General features: G+C 43.6%; 1 protein-coding gene across 8 annotated transcripts in view; it reads right to left on the bottom strand.

Moving 5' to 3' along the window:
- The window catches only part of NEBL (nebulette), a 743048-nt gene that overhangs the window by 60540 nt on the left and 658607 nt on the right, over positions 1–23901 (bottom strand). For 5 of the 8 annotated variants that reach the window (XM_069211786.1, XM_069211783.1, XM_069211782.1 and 2 more), the window contains 2 exons: positions 22597–22689; positions 21596–21739 (listed from right to left, as the gene is read on the bottom strand). The exons of the other annotated variants lie outside the window; for them this stretch is intronic. In XM_069211786.1, the coding sequence (XP_069067887.1) occupies positions 21596–21739; positions 22597–22689 (237 nt within the window). The remainder of the gene's footprint in view (positions 1–21595; positions 21740–22596; positions 22690–23901) is intronic. 8 annotated transcript variants of the gene reach the window in all.

The raw sequence follows: 23901 nt of genomic DNA on the forward strand, positions 1-23901 counted from the left end.
TTTGAGGTCCCCCCAACTTCAAAGGCACATTTGGGTATATAAACTGGGTCCCTGACCCTACAAAATCAGACACTTCATGACAAGATACCTCTTGGGGAAGAAACTCTGAACCAGAACCTGCAATCTACTAAGAGAAGCTGCCTGGCTACCCAAAGGACTCACATGACTGCTTTGCTGTAAAGGACTGCTGCCTTACTGTTGCCCTGCTGCCTTGCTGTCCTCTGGCTCTGCTGTGAAGTGCTCTCCAAGGGCTTGGATTGAGCTTGCCTCCTGTTTCTTGAAGTCTCAGGGCCAAAAACACTTACTCTCTGCAAAGAACTCCTTGTACAGTGAAAATCGATGCACAGCCTGCCGGAATGGATGCACAGCCTGCCCTGCAGTGAGAAAATCACAGCATCGCCGAACTGGAACAACGCAGCCTGGCTCCCTGAGAGGAGATCAAAGGAGCGCCAGAGTTGCAACCAGAACTTCGACGCACAGCCCACTAGATTGACGCATCACCGAGCTGGAACAACACAGCTTGACTTTCTGCAAGAGGAATTGATGCAGCGTTTGCTGTGCAACAGAAATTTGTCTGCAAAGCCCACCTGATCGATGCAGTTCCTGTGACTTCATCCTGCATGCCCAGGATTTCTCTGCATCATCTCTGGGGCGTCCAAACACCCCACAACGCGAAGAGTATCCAAGTCTGCACGCCGGAAATAGCCGCAAAGCCCTTGCTGAGTGGAAAAGCATTGATGTATCGTCTGTGTGCGCACAGAGAAACCAACGCACACCTCCCCGTTTTCCACGCATCTCCTCCTCTGCGGTCCCATGCGGATAATTTAGACGCAAATCAGGTACTTTGCGCTTGCAAGAGACCATTGTTGTTTTTAAGAACTATAAGACTCCGTTTATCATTACAAAAGTGATATTTCAACTTGTATTTATCAAATCTTGATATTTTTTACCTTAATCTACTCAGATACATATTCTATATTTTTCTAAACCTGTGTGGTGTATTTTTGTGGTGTTTGCACTGTGTTATTGCATGATTTATTGCACAAATACTTTACACATTGCCTTCTAAGTTAAGCCTGACTGCTCAGTGCCAAGCTCCCAGAGGGTAGGCACAGGATAGTTTGGATAGTGTGTGACTTACCCTGACTAGAGTGAGGGTCCTTGCTTGGACAGGGGATAGCCTGACTGCTAACCAAAGACCCCATTACTAACAGTGAGGATGTCTGCCTATGACTTTGGCATTAACCTCTATTTGGGCCTACCTTTCATTTCTCGCATGGAAAACCCGAGTGTCAAAATTATCTAATTCACAGAGTTTTCGGGTTGAAATAGCAGTATCACATGTCCACTGCCTCTCTTTGCTTAGATCATAAGGCATTACATGACTCCACAACAAATTACCTTGCAACACTGCCCTTCCATACTAACAACCATATGCTTCAGGTCTGCTAATAAGCTTTACTTTCAATCTAACTATTCAGATATAGTAGGTTTGGTGGGTTTTTTTCTATACCCAGTGGTCTCCTCTGTTGAAATCACTGCCCCTTCCTCTAAAACTGGAAGTGCTAATCTAAAACTAAGACAATATTTAAAAACTAAACGTTTTATCTTGGCTTTGTATAATCATCTCTAGCTCCAATATCCATGTCAAATGGGATGCTATATCCTTTCTGTCAGACATCTAATAACGGTTTGTTGTTCTAATCTGAGCACTATACTCTTCTTCCATCAAGGAGTTAACACCTCATCATAATGATATTTGTTGAACACAGATGGAAGAACATATGTATGATTAAAACCATAATGTAAAACCTAAAATCAATATCACTTCGAAAGTGAATGTAAGCTAAAGAAAGGGTCTAAAATAATCATAGATGTATCTGAACTTGTCCAAAGCTCACTGATGTTCTGAAGTGCTAATGGTAGTACCAAAACAGCCACATGTTATGCAGGTTAATTGCTCCTCCCATAAACGCTAGAGCCTACAGATGTTAGAGAGGCCAGAGTTATGACATGAGTGAATGGCTAGCCCTGCCTCACAAAATCACCAACATTCCTGCACTGCATGGTGCATAAACACACAACATTCAGTTGGTAACAAAGGGTGTTTTGGTGGATGTCATCACATCATGTTCTACTCTCTACTCTCACCCCAATCAAGAATCCCTCCAACAGATGCACCGACAGAAAGGCCTTCTAGTTTACCGCCGACGTCCACGAATCTAAGCAAAGCTGCTGAAGACTTGAAGAAAAGTGGCGCCAAGATCAGACTCTGGACAACCTCACAGCCTTCAAAAATGCCATCCGCAGACACCACCAACTCATCTGAGCTGCCAAAAGAACCGCTTTCAAAGACCGAATCAACAACAACGCACACAGCCACAAGCTCTTCAATGTTGTGAAGGAACTCTCCAACCCAAGCTCCAACGACATCCCGCCATCCCAAGACCTCTGGGACTCCCTAGCCTCCTACTTCCACTGCAAGATTGCAGACATCCATGACAGCTTCAGCACCCAGTCCCCCCGTCAACCACCAACCTCCTGCTCTCCTGGACCCCCGTCAACAACAACATCGAAATCAGAACACCGTCCACTCTGGCTCTCCATCTGACCACTGCCCTCACCACATCCTCAACAAAGCAAGCTCAGTCATCGCACCCCCAACTACGGAAGATCATCAACAACTCCTTTGAGTCCGCCACCTTCCTGGAGAGCTGGGAAAATGCTGAGATCAACGCCCTCCTCAAAAAACCCAAGGTGGACTAAAAGGACCTAAAGAACTTCCGGCCTATCTCCCTGCTCCCCTTCCCGGCAAAAGTTATTGAGAAGGCTGTCAACAGACAACTTACACACTTCCTCGAGGAGAACTGCAACCTGGATCCTTCCCAATCTGGATTCTGCAGCAACCACAGCACCGAAACCACCCTCATCGCCGCCACCGATGACATCAGAATCATACTGGACAGCGGCAAAACCGCAGCCCTCATCCTCCTGGACCTCTTGGCCACGTTCAACACCGTCTGCCACCACACCCTACGCTCATTCCTCAGCAATGCTGGAATCCATGACAGAGCCTTGTACTGGGTCTCCTCCTTTCTCTCTGGCCGAACCCAAAGAGTCCACCTTCCCCCATTCCGCTTGGAGGCCACTAAAATCATCTGCGCGTACCCCAGGGTTCGTCCCTCAGCTCGACCAACTTCACCGTCTACATGGCCCCGCTCACTAACATCGCCCGATCCCACAACCTCAACAACATCTCATACGCCGACAACACCCAGCTGATCTTCTCCCTCACCAAGGACTCCACCAAGACCTACCTGCACGAAGGAATGAAGGCCATCGCTGAATGGATGAAGAGCATTGAACTCAATTTCGACAAGACGGAAGTCCTCATCTTTGGCACCACAACCTCTGCATGGGATGACTCCTGGTGGCCTGCCACTCTCAAAAACACTCCGACTCCCAACGCCCATGCACGCAACCTAGGATTCATCTTGAGTCCCTCACTAGCCATGACCCAGCAAGTCAACGCCATCTCCTGCTTCAACACCCTCTGCATGCTCCGAAAGATTCACAAATAGATACCCACCGAAACCAGAAGAACAGTCATCCAAGCCCTCGTAAGCAGCAAGCTGGACTACGGCAATGCCCTCTACGCAGGAACTATGGGCAAACTCCAGAAGAAGGTGCAACGCATTCAGAACACATCCCCACGCCTCATCCTGGACATCCCCCGCCACTGCCACATCATAGACCACCTGAAAAACCTGATCTGGCTCCCAGTCAACAAGAGAATCACCTTCAAACTCCTCACCCATGTTCACAAAGCACTGCACAACACTGGAACAGCTGACTCTCCTTCTACACCCTGACCTGGCATCTCTGCTCAGCCGACCTTGCCCTCTAAACCGTCCCATGCATCCGCAGAACTACAACAGGCGGTAGATCATTCTCGCCGCCAAAACATGGAACACTCTTCCCACCCACCTGCGCCAGACCAAAGACCTCCTTACCTTCAGGAAACTTCTCAAGACCTGGCTGTTCGAGCAGTAGCATCACCTTTCCCATCTTTACCCCCTCCCCTAATCAGTGCCTTGAGACCCTCATGGGTGAGTAATGTGCTTTACAAATTCCTGATTGATTGATTACTGTCCTTGTGGGAAGGTGTAGGGAATGATGCATCAACCAGTTCCAAGTATGGAGAACTTCTGAGATGAAACATGTTAAACATGCCATCTTTGGTGTGGCTCCCAGACATTTATCCTTCACCCCTTCTGTTCTGTTGGCATTAGGACTATCTTTACTTTACTATTTCCTACTTGTGCTCTCTCCCTAAGACATGATACAATTGCATTACACTTAAATGGTAACTTTAATCCACCTATAAGTCCTGAGTACATGGTAATACCTGTAAGCCGGGCCTGAACATTAAAGCTTCTAGTTGGCCTTCAACATTCATTGCATTACCTACTTAAGTAGCACTTTAAAACATGTCAGAGCCTGTTGTGCAGTTTTAAAACCGCCAATTAGACCAGGCAAAATAAACCTTTTGCCAGGCCTAACCTTTCTTTTTTTAAATATATGCCACCCCTAAGGTGGGTCCTAAACAGCCCAGAGGTCACTATGTATTGCTTTTAAAATATAGGACATGTGTTTTTACTACTGTAAGGCTTACATTTCCCATTGGCTGACATTGGGTTACCTTATGGTAACATTTGAATGGGAACAGATGGGGATGTCAAGTTAGGACTCAAATTAATTTCTGAGTTGGATTGTAAGCCACAATTCTGAAAATTCCACTTTTAGAAAATTGCCATTTTGTTTTCCTAATCACTGGACATCTGATGCCTGTGTCCTGGGGTACATGACTTTTAAACGCTTAACAGTTGGCCTTTTTGTGTTCCTCCCAGACAGTGAGAAAGGGGGGGCTAGGCATTGGCAGGATGGGCCATCATGGAAGGATGGTTGGGACAGGGCTGTTCCTAGCCCTACTTACATTTTAAAGGGCTGCATCCAGCACACATACAAAGGAACCTGACACCAGTCTTGCGTCATCCAGGAGTACTTAGAGCCTAAATATGAGAATGGAAGAACTTTCTAGAACCAGATGTGGGGGTAGCTAGGATGTCACCCACTCTTCTTTCACTGGTGCACTTTTGGCTGCCTACCACCAATGCAGGCAGGATTGGTTTTTTGCAGGAAGGGGCAAAATCATTCCTATGAATCTTAATGCAGAATGAAGCACACACACAAAAAGGAGAAAACTAGGAGAAAAAATATATTTCTCCTCGTTATGCCTCCCCTGAGAAGGCATAGTGTTTTGATGCACTTCCAGGTCTACCACTCATGGTAAATCTGGGAATGTGACAAAATCCCTGGGTGGATGCGTGGGAACACACACACTCCACACATGGAATTCCTCCCTATGAGAGTTACGCAAGGTAGGGACTTGTGCTGCCTTGCGTTGCAATTTGGAAAGCAACAGAGCCATACAAGGTAGCGTTTCCATTGCTTGGTAAATCTCATCTGGGTTTTGCATGACCCTTGCATTGCCTTGCATTGTGCAGGGTGATGCAAAACTTTGATAAATATGCTTTATGTTTACCTGCAATTGTATAATTGATATTCATGAAACAATAGCTTTATGACTCATTGCACATTTTAAAGCCAGAGAAAAAGCAAAAAACTATTTAACTTCTTTACTAGGTTAAATTGTTAACATTAAAAACATTAAATAGGGTAAACCAATGCTATATATTTGCTATTAGCTGACACATTTAGAGACAATGGAAGATAGACAGGGCCCAGGGCGGCTATCTGTTATCAGATGACTGCCAATTTTGCCTCAAAATTGTCACTACTCCAAGAGTGACCTGTCATTTTGAACTTGTGCTTCTAAGAAGATAAAAGTAGCTTGAGATAGTATGTGGCATGTTAGTACCACTTTCTGTTTAGCATTGTTTGAGGTTTGAATGCTGGGAAAGATAAGCACACTTTAGGCAATCGGGACATCACGCGCTTGCTTCCCCTGGGGGCCCCTGCACTGCCCATATCAAGTGCATGGGCAGTGCAGGGGCACACATGGGCCCCGGCACCCTGTCTCCACCAGCCTTTGCATGGTGGTGGAACCGCTATGCAAAATCTGGTGGACACGGGGTTCGTAATCCTCAGGGCACCGCTGCTAGCAGTGCTGCCCTGGCAGATTCAGACTACCGGCACCGCCAGGCTGTCGTACGGTGCAAATGTGGTGGTGCCGGCGGTCCGACCGTGGTGCTTTTGCCACAGTCATAAAGTGGAGACTGGACCGATGCATTGGCAATGGTCCAACTGCCACCGCAAGTCTGGTGGTCCTGGGCCCACCAGACTCATAATGAGGGCCTGAGTGTGGTCCCTTATAAAACAAATTTTACTGCTCTGTGTGCATTTTGTCTGTTTACAATGAGTACCTGTGTTTCATTTGCCTAGGCATTGAGCGCATTTTAGTAATTATTATTTAGTAATGTTAACTACATTCTTTGGACCCTGACTGCTCTGATAACTGTGGGCACTGCTTAGAGATCAGTTTGTATCACACTACTATACTACCTTTTGTAGCAAACCTGTAGCACATGCAACGTTTATATTTGCGGTCTTTTGTTAAATAGCTCAGTATGGTTTAGTGAGACCAATATTCCACAGTGTTGTGCAGACACTTTTCATTTAGGTTTCCTTTTGCTTGGGGATGCTGTCTACCATCTATTAAGTATCTTTACATATGATATCCATTTATACTAATATGATGAACAGTAAACACATGTAAGCAGTGTGTAATTTGAACCTGTGGTTTCCAGTGCTTGGTACTTACTTGTCAGCACTGGCACTCACCACAGTTTGCCACATGGTGGTGATGTTTGTCTAATATGGAGACTAGCACAATAACAGTTGTTTGTTAATTCAACATATATGAACCATTACTAATACCTGCTGCCATAGCTACTGTTATAGCATTGGGGGCCTGGATTAGTCTGAAATGTCACACATGTAGGAGTGTGATGACCAGTAGTTGTGTTGGTAGTGTCAATGGCAGCACTGGAAGGGGGCAATAGGTGGTGCAAGTTGCTTTGTCTTCTTGCTCAGGGTCCTGGCACCTATTTTTGTTTCCTTTACAAATTATCCATTGTATGTAAGGAATTACTTTTTCATTACTTTTTTCATTACTTACTTTCCATAATCTGCTGGAGGGACTACATACACATCTGTGCTTAATCTGTCTCATCACTACATCACATTCATTGGGAGAGCCCACACACTTTTAATACACAGACGTTTTATTTGTGGCTAGCATAGGCACCACTCAAGGGCAATGGAGGGCAGTTTCTTAGAGCTTTTCTAACTCATCTGCCCTGCGGTATGCCATTTATGAGTAACTGGAAGTTCCACTTACATAACCACTATATTCATTGATTGAGGAGTGAATTGGGCATGCAACAAATGTATTTGTTTTATTTTCTATTGAGCAGTCCACAGTTCATAACCAGTGCATGATAAAAGAAGAGGCTCTCTCGTTTACATACAGGATGGTCAAAATACACTTCAAACCATGTGATAAATCATGAATACAATATAAAGTGCAGGTCAAAAAAGAGGAAAAGTGTCAACTATAAACACTACAATCAATTCATGTTGTACAGGATGGAAAATGATCATTTTCACATGCAAGACTGGCATAAAAGTGTCTAGTGCAAGTAGTAAACTCGATTGGCAAAGTACGGAGTGTACAAGAGATAAGCCTCTGTGATGCGGAACACCCAGGGTGGCGGTCCAGTCCGACACTGAAGAAAAAGGCACAGCTTAATCACTGAATGCTCCACTGGTGATACAGATGTTCTGCCACTTCCCACCTATACACGGTGTCTAGCTTGCCAGGACTGTAGATTATTCACCCCAACATTTGCTCAAATTGTGGAGAACCTTGGGAAGCACTGCAGCCCAATGGCTGATGCTCCCTGGAATACTTTAGTTCTATGCATTTTAGCTAGCCAGTAGTCCAGGGAGGGAATCTCTGCCATTATTTATTTTCGTAGTATTAGGCTACGGACTACATCAATGCCAATAATCACCAGGCACTGACAGTTTTTAGTGTCTTTCTGCACGGAGTGAGAGGAGCCAAATATCATGCGGAGCTGGACATGTAAAAAAAAATGGATCAGTTTCCTGCTCCTTCTGACAGCGCAGGCATTGATTGGGGACTGCACTGACCATCTTATGTAGTCTGTGAGGGGTGTAACATGCCAGCCACCTCAACATAAAGGCCATTCTTTCAAAATGTGCTGCTCGCAAAGATTTATAACCCAGTTCTGTGATATAGGTCTACTTGCCCTTGGTGTTTGTACTACCAATAGTATGGCGAATTTCATCTATCAAGAGAGACTTGACATTCTTGTGCAGAGCCCGATACCAATTCCCCACACCCGCAAATTTACTTTTATATAAAAGATGCATCACCAGATGTGTCTCTGTGCTCATAGTGGAATAAGCTGCCCCATTAATCCTTTGGTTTCATCCCCCAGATGCAGAGTTATTTTGTCCCAAGTTAAGCACCTTTTGCCAGCATAGAAACTGCCTACCCTTCTAATCATTTATCCTTCCACCCTTTCAGAATTGGATTAGGAATGGCTAAGCCTAAAAATTAGCAGTCCTCTAGCAATGTAAAAGCCAAGCAATTTGAGAACAATTTTGGACACCTTGATCAAAGGTGAGATTATTGTTGCATTGTTGCGAATTCTAATTACTAATGGTTCTATAAAGATAGTGAACAATACTGGGGACACTGGGCAGCCCTGGTGTTTACCACCAGGGCCGATCACCCTAGGCACTGCCCCTTGATAAAGATTTTCCATAGCATTATTAAAAATTGTTAGTGAGAGCCAAATGTCCTAAGGATAAAAAACAATGCACCCCAGCTTACCAGATCAAATGCTTGATGACGGCTGTGTCCTTGTTGCAAGAGAAATAATCAATTGCTTAGATTAAAAAACTAGTATTTGCAGATAATTGTCTACTTGGTAAAAAAAAATGCAGTGTTCCCTGTATACTAGACTATTAGCAAGTGGAATAACACATAAGGTCTACATTTTTGTAAACAGTTTAGAATCAGAATTCAAGAGACTGGATGGTCTGTAGGAATTAACATTGGTGGTGTTGCTTATCTTTTTTTGACGAAGCTAACAATAACTTGTTCTTTAAAGGAATAGGGGATGATAGCTTTCCCAGTCCTAAACTGATTAAATAGACTGACTAGAAAAGGTAGCAACTCCTTGGCACAAATCTCTAGCACAGGGATACCATCGCTGCCACAGACTTCACCATTGGCATGCTTTTAAGAGCACACGTTGCCTTGGCGAAGTGCGACAAAGACCTTGGCAATCTCACTGTTTTCGTCCACTAAAAGATTGATGTCTGGGTTTTTGATGCTTTCTAATAGCTGTTAATTATTTCTCAGTCTAGTGGACCAAGCAAGAAACTTGCCAATATGCTGACCTTTCACATACATTTTTTGTTAGAAAGCCTAATGCCTATTAATCTCTTCAATTAGGATGAAATCACGCATCTCCTGTTTAACTGTGGCGAGTTCCTCTTTTCTCCTGTGTATGTTATCTATGGGCATATTTATATTAGCAGTGCAATCCAATGCAACTTGCAGTGAGCAAACTAAAGCATTACACTCTTCGTTTTTATGGGCATGATAGGCTACAACATGGCCGCAAAAGACAGCCTTGAAGGCCTCCCATACCATTACATCATTGGCGGTGCTCCAATTGTTTATAAAATACTAATTGACAGAAGATCTATTATTTTCTAGCCAGATGGAATCCGAAAACAAAGCAAGACTGAATTGCCATCTGTGTCAGTCTTTTGGCTGTGGGCCTAGCTGAACTTGGATCGAATTTATAGAGTGATTAGAAAATGCATTAACCCATATGCTAGTTTCACGGCACTGAATTGACCTAGTGATGAGAAAAAAATGTTTTAGAGAGGCCGAGCATAATAGTCATGAATACCAAGTATAATGCTCGAGCTTTGGATGCTCAACACACCAACGGTCAATCAGCGAAAAATCATACTTTAACGCAGTAAGGACTTTAAACACACGATATTGAAATTATCTTGAATGAAGGTAAAATAACCCCTACCCCAAATCATTAGGACTTCGGCGGCCATTACTTAATTATGTAATTGTACTAATGGCTCTATGTCATCACTGATAGGGACGTAATAATTGATCAAATTTAGCAGATTGTCCTTAACAGCTGCCTTGATCCACCGCCATTGACATTTATCATCCCTGCTAACATTGTGTATTTGCTAAACTATTGTAATTGCCAAGAAAATTGCTACTCCCTTACGGCAGTCCGTGTGCCAAAGCATAGAAAGAGCTGGAGTATCTCTTCGGAATGAAGGGCCGAGAACAATTTCCTTTAAGATGAATTACTTGGAGAAAAGTCACTTTTGGCTCAAAGGTTGACAACCAACTCATCATGGGGCATTTTTTATGCTTATTTATTATCCCATTAGCGTTGCATGAAATAGTCTTAACTTGTTATGCCATTGGATGCCCCAATACCCCGTCCGAAGTTTTTACTAAATAGCTGCTACCCTTTTGTTGCCCACCTTTTGTATCCCACCTATTGTTGCCACCTGAATAATGGATATAGCTTGGTTGAACTTCCAAAATGAAACGCGCTCCTGAATTCCCCCCTCGCAGGATGACGTGGGATGGCTCAGTAGGTTCTGCTTTCAGGGAAGCGTTGTTGACGTTTCTGCAGCTGTGCAGACAAAGCGCGAAGTAGCCTACCTCCCAGCAGAACGCCCATAAATTGGTGCTCCGGGCGCCTTCATCCCATCACTGTGCAGTGGCATTGGCACTTCATGCTGGAGACTATAATGCCATTGCTATTCTTTTGTTACATCATGCTTGTGCCCCTGTACTTCGTGAAGAAGCGCATGCTCCTATACTGCAGATAAAGTCTTCACTAAACCATCGCCTCCACAACAGCGACCTGCCCAGTTTTTCATAGCAGCCGTTGTACTTAAAGACTTAGCACATATGGTGAATTCCAGCTCTCCAATGTCCTGCTGTAGATTCTGAATGGCAGGCTCAAGCTTCACTTGGCGTAGGCCTCCAGAGGCCATTGCAGTCACGGCTCATTGTATTGGCATGAGAACAAGAGTATTCTTCCCTGCTGTGGGATGGCCAAAGACAAGTCTCAATGGCAGCATCCATGCCACACCAAGGACACTTAGCGGAGAGTCACCAGATGCCTCGCTAAGGTAATTGAGGAATTCAGCCTGTAAAATTCGGTGCAGAATGCCTGTTTACTGGCAGCTGAGGGTCCCTGGGTCAGGCCTACCCCTCGCTTTCCTATACCCCAAGGTTACACAAGGCAGAACAAGGCAGGGCATGTACCTGAATGTATTGTTTAAGGTGACTGCGATACAACTGCAACAGAGCTGGGGAGAGATGACTTTCTGGGATAGTGTCCTGCCTGCAAGGGTCATGATGCGGCGATTACACTCTAGAGGAGCATGCACCTGTATAAGATGATTAAGGCAACAATGATATAACTGCAACAGTGCTGGAGGTGCTTGACTTACTACGACTGTGTACTGCTAGAAAAGGTTATTATGTGTCAACTACACTCAAGAGGAGCAGGCCATAGGTGCAATGCCTCTTGTCCAAAAAGCCAAATAACTTGCGGTACTGACACACCTCATTTCAGCCCACAGAAAAAAGGCTTCATCACATAGAAGCAATTTGCAGAGCCACATCATGGAGATGACAACCCGAGTGATTCCGTCTGCCTCAGACTTGGACCTAGGCGACACCTTGTCTTTCCTAAATATGTTGAGTCACAATGCAGAAAAGCCCCTAAATGCTGTCTCTGTTTCTGGTTCAGGCCTGGGGGAGGGGATACCACCCGGTTCAGTTGTTCCCAGTTTAAGCTTCAATTCTGGTGACATAGAGGCAAGCAGTCACCATGGCTGAGATGCAACAGTGGGAGGCCACCCGAGAGACAACCAGGGGCCAGCAGAGAGTTGGAAAGGCACAGAAAAGGGGTGCAAAGATTATCAGTTATTCACCAAAGTCCACAAGGCTTGTCCAGAAACTGCAACTGTAGAATTTGTAACGGCTCCAGAGGTTGCAGTGAGGTATGAGCCAGATCAATTACCTCTAACACACACAATGGTACCCTTATTAGCACCTTCAGGCAAAGGAATGGAAAAGCAAAACCTCACTCAGCTCTCGTCCTGGCCCTCAATCCACTTAGCACTAGTCCCAGGTTCGCCTCCGCCCAGGCATTCATCACAGTCACAATTAGCCCATGAGAAGCAAAGGCAGGAAACAATAAGGGTGCACTCACCACCTCAGACTGGAAAAGAAAGTTACATAGGCATTGTTATACTTGTGCTAACCATGAACCTCCCCCCTTTCAACTAATGCAAGCCACCCGACAGCACACTAATTCCAGAATTTAGAAACCATCCTGTCCGAAATCAGAGCCTTTAAGTCATTGCAGGCTTAAGAAATTGTAGCACTGCACCAGAAATTAGAAACAATAGATGAGATAATGCAACACATACCGGTGCAAATAAGAGAAGTCAAGCAGAGGGTATCTGATTTTAAGGATAGTTCTCTTGCCTGGGACAATGACAGGATTATATAGAAGTTACAGGGACAACAAAACCAAATAGATGAAATGGAAAATTACAGAAGAAGATCAAATCTGTGTTTTGTGTGGATAGGAGAGGGGGGAAGAAAATGTGGGGTGGTGGGGCAGGGAGAGCCCACTCCAGTTCATAGAAACTTTGATTAAAACCCATATTCCAGAGGATGACCCATTGGATCTTATTCTCATGTAAACCCACTGGGTCCCCATTCAATGCTTATCAAATGCAAAATATCCCCAAACGATGATTGTCAATTTTACAAATTATCGCATCAAGAAGGATATCCTAACTAAAGTAATTCAAAGATGTTCTTCCTGCTGCCTGATAAAACACAGACCCAGGTTGATTCAGACATGTTTGATGCGTCAGCTCGCCACCGGAGAGACTTCTTAGGGTTGACTGGTCAAGTCAAATCAGCTGGAGCACAGGCTTCAACAGTCCAGCAAACTTAACTGAAAATCTTCTTTAAAGGTCAATTTTACTTATATGTTACCCTCAAAGAGGTAAAATATGCTCTCCAGAAAGTCCTAAGTTAAAGCACCAGACGGGCTGAATTAGTAGGTTGCTTTCTCTTGCTAATCAGTTAAGCAATATGTATTTTTTCATATACTTTTGTACTTTCATATTCATATGAAACTATTCTTTTCATCCAGCACGCAGCACATTGCACTCTGCACTTTTAGATTTGCATCTGTTTTGTATCTTATATCAGCATTTTTACCTCAACATGATGCTTTTCAGCACCTGGCACCTAGCACTTAGCGTGTGTACTTTGCACTTTACATTCACTGTCATACTGCTGTATCATGCTGCAAATGGACATGCGTTATCATACTATGCTGCTAAGATATGTATGTACTTATTCTTAGAAATGTAGTCTCCGTCCACACAGATACTTGGCTCATATATTTTGCACTGAGCACTGTTGATCTCTGGTGCTGCTGTAAAAACAATTTGCTGTAAAAAACTTTTTGCACTTAGGCACTAAGACACTTTCCTCTTCCCAAATATAAATGCTTTGGGGGCACTTGGTCTCTGGCCTAACTTGTTTGCTGAGGACAAGCAGAGGACATACTCCGCACCCCCTGGAGGTACCTGAATGTGCCTTGATGTGTTGATTCATTCAAAAGTGTGGAATGCTTTCCAGTTAGAGGGCCTAAGCAAGGAATCGCCTTCCATCTCTCCCCTGGTTAGTGCTCTCCTAGTGCAACTAAGGCATCCTGCCATTCCTTAGCTGGGGTGTGGGTCACCAAAGCGTGAGTTAGTGCAATGTCAGCGCACTCCAGGAATCAGTTTGGGCTGACAGGGAGGACAGGGGCATACCTCTCTTTTAGATAGGGTGGGGAGGAGGAGTTGGTTACAGGGGAGATCACAAGCAGAACAAATGTCATTAGAATGAGGCTCAGGTGAATTTGTAAATATACTTACCAAATATGCATACTTGGCAATTTCTCCACCAATTGTTCAGTGTTAATCTTCTGAGTTCTCCTTAACCCCTTGGATGCCCAGGACGAGCTGGTCTCACCATCGGCAATGGTTGCCCGGTGCCGAGGACGAGACCAGCTAGTCCTGCTATGGGCCCTCGGGGGGAGCACTAGAGCTTCCACCAAGTGCCAAGCACCACCCCTCCCCTGGGCAGGGATTGAAGGGGAATCGATTCCCCTTCCACCCTGACCCCCGACCCCAGTGACGTCTGAAGATGTCAGTGCGCTGACCTCAGCAGAGGCCTACCCCTCCACGCTGGAAGCTCAGCTTTCAGCGCAGATCAGAGGAAAAATGCAAAAGCATTTCTCCTCTGATCATTTGGAGGGGGCGAGAGAGGCATGAAAGGAGAGGAAAGGCGTTTCCTCTCCTTTCATGTCTCTCTCAGCATTTCTGCTGCCCGATCGTGATGCAATCGGGCAGCAGATATGCCACTAGACACCAGGATTTTAAAAAAAATATATTTATACATAAGGGGAGCAGCAGTTGCCCCAGGGGGGCAAAATATTTGTACGCCTTTTTTGTGTTTTAGGCCATTTCTGCCCGCCTTAGGGCTGTCAGCCTATTGTAATTAGGCTGACAGCCCCCAGGGGGAGCAGAAACCACTAGACACCAGGGATTTTTATTTTTTTGCATCAATTTTAATGCAAGGGGAGCGGCCGCTTAGGCCAGGTTCATTCCTCTGGGAAGCAAATATACTTTAGGCCATTTCTGCCCCCCTCGGGGGCAGCTTGGGCTATTTTTATTAGGCCGATCTGCCCCCCTGGCGGCAGAAACCACTAAGCACCAGGGATTTTTGTTTGCACTAATTTCATGCAAGGGGAGTGACTCCTTGGGCAAGGGTCATTCCCCTTGGGGGTAAATTTATTTAGGCCATTTCTGCTCCCCTTGGGGGCAGATCGGCCTATTTCTACTAGCCCCATCTGCCCCCGGAGGGGCGCAGAAACTACTTATGCACCAGGGATTGGTGTGTGTGTTTTGTTTGGGGGGCTGCCCCTTGGGCAAGGGTCTCTCCCAATGGGGGCACATTGGGGGTAGATCAGCCTATTTTTGGAAGGCCTATCTGTCCCCCAGGGGGGCAGATAGCCCACCAGAGACCAGGGAAGATTTTGTTTTAAAAAAAAGAGGTTGGGGTATGGCCATACCCTCACCCCAAAATAAATGGGGCCAAAGTTGTTCTGCCCACCGGTGGGTAGATCAGGCAATTACCCCCGATCCACTCCCGGGGGGGAGAGGGCGGGCAGAAATCATGATAGATGCCAGGGAATTAAAAAAAAAATAGTGGGGTAGTGGCTACCATGGTTATGCCCTCACTCCAACTGAAGGGGGTGACAGTCTTTCTTTTGGATTTTGGTTTTACATTTGGGCCATGAGAGCTTGTCTAACTCACAAAATTGTCCCACTTGGAATTTTGAGGGCTGCACTTTTTGGACTTTGGGACGCTGCGATGTAGAAAAATCCACAAGACCTAGACACATCTGAAAACTAAACATCTGGGTGAGTCCAGGGTGGTGTGCTTCACCTGCACCCCTTACCATTTTCTAACCCACAATGCCTGCACACCTCCAAATTTGCTGGAAATCACATATTGTTCCCACATTTTTGTGATGGAACCTTCTGGGATCTGCAGAAATCCACAAAATTCCTACCACCCATCATTGTCTCATCTATACCAATAAAAATTCGGCCCCACTTGTCAGCCTAAAAACGTTTTTTTCCAATCTGCCCTTTAGGATCTGCTTTGGTTCCCCCTCAATTTCGACATGTTTTTGGCTCTTCCCTATCACAGGCACTTGGGTCCACCTACACAAGTGAGGTATCATTTTTACCCGGAGACTGAGGGGAACGTTGGGTGGTAGGACATTTGTCCCGGTGCAGTGATCCCACACAGAAATGTGGGAAACTTGATTTTTTAGATAAATTTGAAGATTGCCGAGGATTCTGGGTAAGAAAACACTGGGGGATCCATGTAAGTCACCCCTCACTGGATTCCCTCAGTTGTATAATTTTCAGAAATGTTTGGGTTTGGTAGGTTTCCTATATGGCTGCTGAGCCCAGGACCATAAACGCTGGTGCCTCCCCCCTCGCAAAAACAGGTAGTTTTGTATTTGATAATTTTGCTGTGTACACATAGGGTGTCATTCCGACCCTGGTGGTCCATGACCTCCATGGCGGAGGGCGGCGGAAGCACCGCCAACAGGCTGGCGGTGCTTCCTGGGCTATTCTGACCGCGGCGGTAAAGCCGCGGTCAGAAAAGGGGAACCAGCGGTTTCCCGCCGGTTTTCCCCTGGCCCAGGGAATCCGCCATGGCGGCGCTGCTTGCAGCACCGCCATGGGGATTCCGACCCCCTTCCCGCCAGCCTGTTTCTGGCGGTGTCCACCGCCAGAACCAGGATGGCGGGAACGGGTGCCGTGGGGCCCCTGGGGGCCCCTGCACTGCCCATGCCACTGGCATGGGCAGTGCAGGGGCCCCCTAACAGGGCCCCACAAAGATTTTCACTGTCTGCTTTGCAGACTGCACCCGTCGCACCCCTGCAACTCCGCCGGCTCCATTCGGAGCCGGCTTCCTCGTTGCAGGGGCTTTCCAGCTGGGCCGGCGGACGGCCTTTTGGCAGTCGCCCGCCGGCCCAGCGGGAAAGTTGGAATGACCGCTGTGGTCTTTTGACCGCGGTGCGGTCAGTCGGCGGTAACCGCATGGCGGGCGGCGACTGCCGCCCGCCGCGGTCAGAATGACCGCCATAGTGTTTTGGGGCATTTCCTTTTGCTGGCACTAGATCTAACCACATAAGTGAGGTACCATTTTTATCGGGAGACTTGGAGGAACGCTCGGTGGAAGGAAATGTGTGGCTCCTCTCAGATTCCAGAACTTTCTGTCACTGAAATGTGAGGAAAAAGTGTTTTTTTGGGCCAAATTCTGAGGTTCGCAAAGGATTCTGGATAACAGAACCTGTTGTGAACCTCACAAGTCACCCCATCATGGATTTCCCTAGGCGTCCACTTTTCAAAAATGCACAGGTTTGGTAGGTTTCCCTAGGTGCTGACTGAGACAGGGGCCAAACTCCACAGCTAGGCACTTTGGAAAAAATAGCTCTGTTTTCTGTGGGTAAATGTGATGTGCCCACATTGTGTTTTGGGGCATTTCTTGTTGCGGGCACTAGGTCTACCCACATAAGTGAGATACCATTTTTATCAGGGACTTGAGGGAACGCTGGTTGGAAGGAAATTTGTGGCTCCTCTCAGATTCCAGAACTTTCTGTCACCGAAATGTGAGGAAAAAGTGTTTTTTGGGTCAAAGTTTGAGGTTTGCAATTGATCCTGGGTAACAGAACCTGATGAGAGCACCACAAGTCACCCCAACCTGGATTCCCATAGGTGCCTAGTTTTCAAAAATGCAGAGGTTTCGTAGGTTTTCCTAGGTGCCGGCTGAGCTAGAGATCAAAATCTACAGCTAGGCACTCTCCAAAAAACATCAGTTTTCAATGTTAAAATGTGATGTGTCCATGTTGCGTTTTCCTGTCGCAGGCATTAAGCTTACCCACGCAAGTGATGTACCATTTTTATCGGGAGACTTGAGGGACCACAGAATAGCAGAGCAGAGAGTCAAAGTGTTATTGCCCCTTGTCTTTCTCTATATTTTATTTCCTTCCGAATGTCAAACAGTGTGTAAAAAAGACGACTATTTGAGAAATGCCCTGTAATTCACATGCTAGTATGGGCACCCCAGAATTCAGAGATGTGCAAATAAACACTGCTTCTCAACACCTTATCTTGTGCCCATTTTGGAAATACAAAGGTTTTCTTGATACATATTTTTGACTCTATGTTTCAGCAAATTAATTGCTGTATATCCGGTACAGAATGAAAACCCATTGCAAGGTTCATCTCCTTTATTGGCTCTGGGTATCTAGGGTTCTTGATGAACCTACAAGCGCTATATATCCCCACAACCAGAAGAGTCAAGCAGACGTAACGGTCTATTGTTTAAAAAAACTAACATCGCAGGAAAAAGTTAAAGAGTAAAAAGTGGAGAAAAATTGCTGTTTTTTTTCACCTCAATTTCAATATTTGTTTATTTCAGCTGGTATTTTCTGTAGGAAAACCTTGAAGTGTCTATACAAATGACCCCTTGCTGAATTCAGAATTTTGTCTATCTTTCTGAAACGTTTAGCTTTCCAGGATCCAGCATTGGTTTCACACCCATTTCTGTCACTAACTGGAAGGAGGCGGAAAGCACAAAACATAGTAAACATGGGGTATGTCCCAATAAAATGCCAACATTTTGTTGAAAAATGTGGTTTTCTGATTTAAGTCCCGGAAATCTGGGAAGATGATGATTTTAGCACCACAAACCCTTTGTTGATGCCATTTTCAGAGGAAAAAAACACAAGCCTTCTTCTGTAGCCCTTTTTCCCCATTTTTTTTAGAAAAAAAATGAAATGTTTGCTGTATTTTGGCTAATTTCTTGGTCTCCTTCAGTGGAACCCAAAAACTCTGGGTACCTCTAGAATCCCTAGTATGTTGAAAAAAAGGACACACATTTGGCATGGGTAGCTTATGTGGACAAAGGTTATGAGGGTCTAAGCGCAAACTGCCCCAAATTACCCAAAACAGGCCTGGCACCTGCGGTGGAAAAGGCCTGGCAGCGAAGGGGTTGAAACACATGCACTAGAAACTTTGTATATTTTCAGACTACTGCACAAGAAAACAACCTAATTAAGAATATGGACCTCTCTGTATGATGGGCAGCTCCAGCTATGCAAAATAGCTAACAAGAAGCATATCTGTTGATATTTTCACCACTAGACACAATTCACATGTATTTCTTTCTAACTGATACCTATGGTATTGCTCACAGATTTCCTCAGAGCAAATGCCACTCGACCATCCTGATGAATATTATTAACTGCTGTCAGTAGAGCAAACTGAATTTGGATACTGCTACATTAGGATCTGTTTGCTTCAAGGCAATATGTCTTCCAATTTGTTTGCATGTCAAGACATACTTTTTTGAGTTGACTGATTGGGTGGTTTGAACTTCTTCACATCATTATTGGACGGTGCCTTATATTTACCATTGCTTATACCAAAATACACCTGTATTCATTAGTGTAGCTTGTTGCACACATTCTATGGGTCACATGCTAATGCACAACACTATTATCATTCACTGTCAACATGATTTCACTAAGCATAATAATCTGTTAATCTAAAATCAGAAATTGTGCTCAGTCTTTCAATGACTCTGAAATTATATCTTTTTATTGTCAATACTTAATGTCACTACATGTTCCACATCACCATGATTTTTCACTCGCCTCAGATCACTGTGGCAGGGTTTGAGTTCATTACATAACACCTTGCAACTAAGCGCTGCACAAATGTGTGGTGCCATTATTGTCTATTCACCCTTATCATAATTTTCCTTGTCAATATCATTCTTCTCTTAAGTTATCTCCATTGACGATGATTTGCATGAAAATCTCAGTTGTAGTCACTGCAGTATATAGGCAGATGCAGAATATCAGGAAAAACCCTTATGTCCTGTCAAGACTACCCATCCCAGAACCTTAAAACATACTTCCCCCATTGCCTCCACTCACCTCTTAATCGTAAAATCACTGTTATACCCTTTAATTCTACCTACCCCCGAACCATAAAATATCCCTTGCTCTCTTTACCCATACCCACCCCATTACCCTAGAAGAACACTTACCCCTTTACCTCTACCCAACCCTTGTCCATAAAATTACCCTTACCCGCTCTATCTCTATCAAACCCAAAAAACCTACTATTTTTTGTTTACTCTCCTTTACTGCTACTTTTCACTAAAACCTAAAAAAAAACCTGACAGATGGAGCAAAATCTGCAGAGAAAAACCATGCACATGTGGAGTAAAAGCTTAGGAGCAAAGATTAGGCATAATAAAAACTGAGGAGTGAAGGTTACATACCCAGCTACATGAAGTTCTACCTTCAAATGCTGTATAATCTCCATCTTTACCAGCCATGGAATATTTAACACTACCCTTCATAGACTTCCTTTGTTTCACTTTCAATGCAAAAGAAACAGTCAGTGTTTCACTTTGATCGCCTTTGGCACCTTTATTTAGGCCATCACAACAGACTGAATTTGTTAATGAAGTTTGATCTATTCATAGTAAACTGTGTGGCATTCATATCACTTTAAGAAATAACGTGTGGATCTGCACAGATGAAGGCCTCAAGATGAACACAGTTTTTGACCCTTTGTGGGAGTAAGTTGTCCATCTTTGAGAGGTCTTCCAAGTTAAAACTTAACATACAGGTTCCTCTGTGTGTATAAAGAATATAGAAGGCCCTCTGAACGGAAACAGTTGCCTCTGCATACAAATACCAAAAACAAAATGCAACAAGACATGTTGTTGAGGGCCTTGTTAGAAAACAACTCTTTTTGCATGACCACTTTCATTTTATTTGAACTGATTTGTTTGGCTCTGTGCACAGGGACTCTGCTAACCAGGCAACAAATTATGTTGAGACTGGATACAGTCCTAATTGGCATAGTTACCAAATCCATTTTACTTGGTACAAAGTGTACCCAGGGTATGTAAGTCAAATGGTAGCCATGGACTGCAACACTCATTGTACCACCTACTACAGTGAGAGTGAAGCCATGACTCCAGGCCTACCAATTTAGCCTCTCTATGCAGTTTTAAAACTGTAAATTTACTAACCTTATTGACATGCCTAAACTCTGTTTTAAATGTTGATGTCCAGCCTTAAGTTGGCCTAAATGCCCATAAGGCAAAGAGCATTGTATATAAAAGCTGGACATGTAAACGTTTAATGTTAATTATGTCCTTAAAGTGACAAGGTCCTAAAAGCTAGTTTCATTGTAACAAGGTTAAGTGTTCCACTAGAAAGCACTGGGATAACATATTAAAGTTTAATAGTGTTATCTCTGCCTATGAACTAGGAACCTTCTTTGAATGAAAGAAAGGTAATCCAAGATTCAGACAGGACAGTGGCTCAAGCTTATATCTACCTTTTGGATGCAACATGTCATGCAAGGACAATTCTCCTGCTGAAAACTGCATAAAATTACAGAACAAAGACATTTGGTAAATTTTGTGAATTATGAGTAATGCAACATCTACAAATTTCTAAAATTGCATTTTAGCAGAGGTACAATTTCTTGTTATATCTTGTAACAAATTCATATAAATGTACAAGTCTACAATTGGCATTGCATCAGTACAATACATGAGACAAGATGAAGCATGTTTGCTGCACAATCTCACAGTAATGTAGCTCTAAATCTCAGACTGACTCAAGGTACCGTGCAGTTAGTATAAATGAAGGTAGCAGTGCTCTCCTTATACTTTCAGTGGTATCACACTAAATTAGTAGAAAACAATCATTGATACCTCCTTCAAAAGATGGCTTTGTTCCCTCACTGTAGTAGGAACAGCTTGGGATCATCTCCGAAAACTCTGACGTGTCATCCCCCATGCTTAATTCAGCTACACTGGATGAGTTCTGCTGCTGTTTGTTAAACCGATTTGCTTTCTCTAAAATAGTAAAAAAAGTTAAACGAACTGCCATATGGAAACGTGGGCTCAAAATAAAAAATTCCCTGAATTGTAGGCTTAGCAAGTTAGAACATTGTGATATCAAAATACTTTGTATATGTGTTTTTAAAATATGTTTTTCAAACTAGAAGTTTTCTGGGAAGATTGCTTTGTGTTGAAACTAGTCTAGGTAATCAGGTGCAGTGATATTTCTACTTCATTAGTTTATCGAAAAAAGTTGTATTAAGTTTTCTATTTGCAATACCATTACAAATAGTTACATTCAAGTGTGATGTGAAATTGAACCATTGTTAGGTGCTCTGTCTAACAGATAACAATAATTTAGCACACTTGTTGATTCAAGCAATTGACTTACGTGGATATTAAACTCTTTTAATAACAGTCTCATAGGGGGAAGACAATCATAATAAACCTGAGGTGTGAGGTGTGAATGTTTTCAAAAGCATGCCATAACAACTTAACTTTTATAGAAACAATGTGAACGCTGACTATGATTTACATGTCTGCACATTTATGAAAAAAACTATGTTCCATCACAAAAGTTAAATATGGTGCTGTAAATGTTTTGGAAATACAATCACATTTGTTATATGAATTTAAAAATGGTGGGAGATGTTACTTCTACTGTGTTTGTAAATGTTTTGGAAATTCAATTATATTTATGACATGAATTTCAAGATCACAGGAGATGTTTTTTCTACTGTGTATGAAATGCACTTATAGTAGCACACTTACAGTAAAGTTGCCTGTTATTCATTTTCGAAACACGTTTGGTGCCACTTGTTAATATGTGCATGCAGGGTGTGATTATTTACACACGTAGCTTGCAGGAATACCCGTAATTGAACGTAGACTTCTAGATTGAATATTGTCTTCCAGAGGGTCAATGTCAAATATGGAGCCAGGATCAGTGCGCCACACTTTAAGGTCTTTCAGCAAAAGGAAAAATTAGGAAATTGTTTTAAAATATTTATGTGGAATTCGAATTCAACCAAGAACATACTAACACAGTTCAACAAATAGGCAAATTCCAAATGAAGAGAGGTAACTTGGTAATCTATAGTGTCAAATGTTGTTCAGCTCAGTAGGTCCTATTATTTTTTTTTCAAGGATGCCACTCCATTCTTTGTAACTTTCTAATGGGGTCCCTTTAAATTTGGAGTTTAAACAAATTTGCACCTTTACCATAACTAAAATCAGTAGGTACAGGTTTTAAGAAAACAAATGTACGTCATTATGTTATTACTTTTACAAAAACAAACAAAAAGACCTTAAAATGCATACTAAACTAATAGAAGTACACTTGGGAATTAAAAGACTTCTAAAACCTTTCATTTGAACTAATTTCCAAAAGTAATTTATTTGCTTATTTCCCACACATTACCTAATAGCAACACAATGTTTGGCACTGTAGCAACCTACCAAAATAGTTACTAAGTTCCAAGGAAGAAAAAATACATAGTTTCTTTTTTTTTTTAAACGTTGTTTTATTGCATTTTGTTTGAAACAATGAATCAAATAAAACAGCAGTGCAATCCAGAGCTACAAATTAAATTTAAAAAAAGGTATACCGTCCTGATTACTGGTTTCCATCACTCCTAATAAGTAGGTACAGTGGGTTGTGAGTCTTAAGAGGCATAAGAAAGAGAATTTTCACAATCTGTCATAATGATTTATCCAAGACAACTCCCCAGCACACGGACATCCAAAAACCACATCCACTGCACGCACTGAGTCTTCATGCATGGTGGAAACTGGTGGAGGCCACAGAAGACTTCTACTAATTGGAGTCTGACCCTTCAGAAGAGCCATTATCACCATCAGTAGCAAAGGTATTAAGGACCAGGCTCCTTGTCATGATTTCTGCCCCAGCTTTTTCATCAGTGAGAGTGGGGTGCATGTGGGCCTCCTTTGCCGATCCCCATTCACTGACATCCTGTAAATATGAGCTCAACTGCGGTATCCTCTCACTCATCCACCCAATCACCACTCTTTGCTTTGCCAGTAAAAGGGCAAGTTGGGCAATCTTAAGGGGAATCTTATGCCCCTGAGATTTCTTAATTGCTTTCAGAAGGCAGACCAATGGTGTATGTATTGTAATAGTATTGTATTGTAATAGTATTTATATAGTGCTTACTACC

This window comes from Pleurodeles waltl, chromosome 10 (genome assembly GCF_031143425.1).
Source record: "Pleurodeles waltl isolate 20211129_DDA chromosome 10, aPleWal1.hap1.20221129, whole genome shotgun sequence".
NCBI lineage: Eukaryota > Metazoa > Chordata > Amphibia > Caudata > Salamandridae > Pleurodeles > Pleurodeles waltl.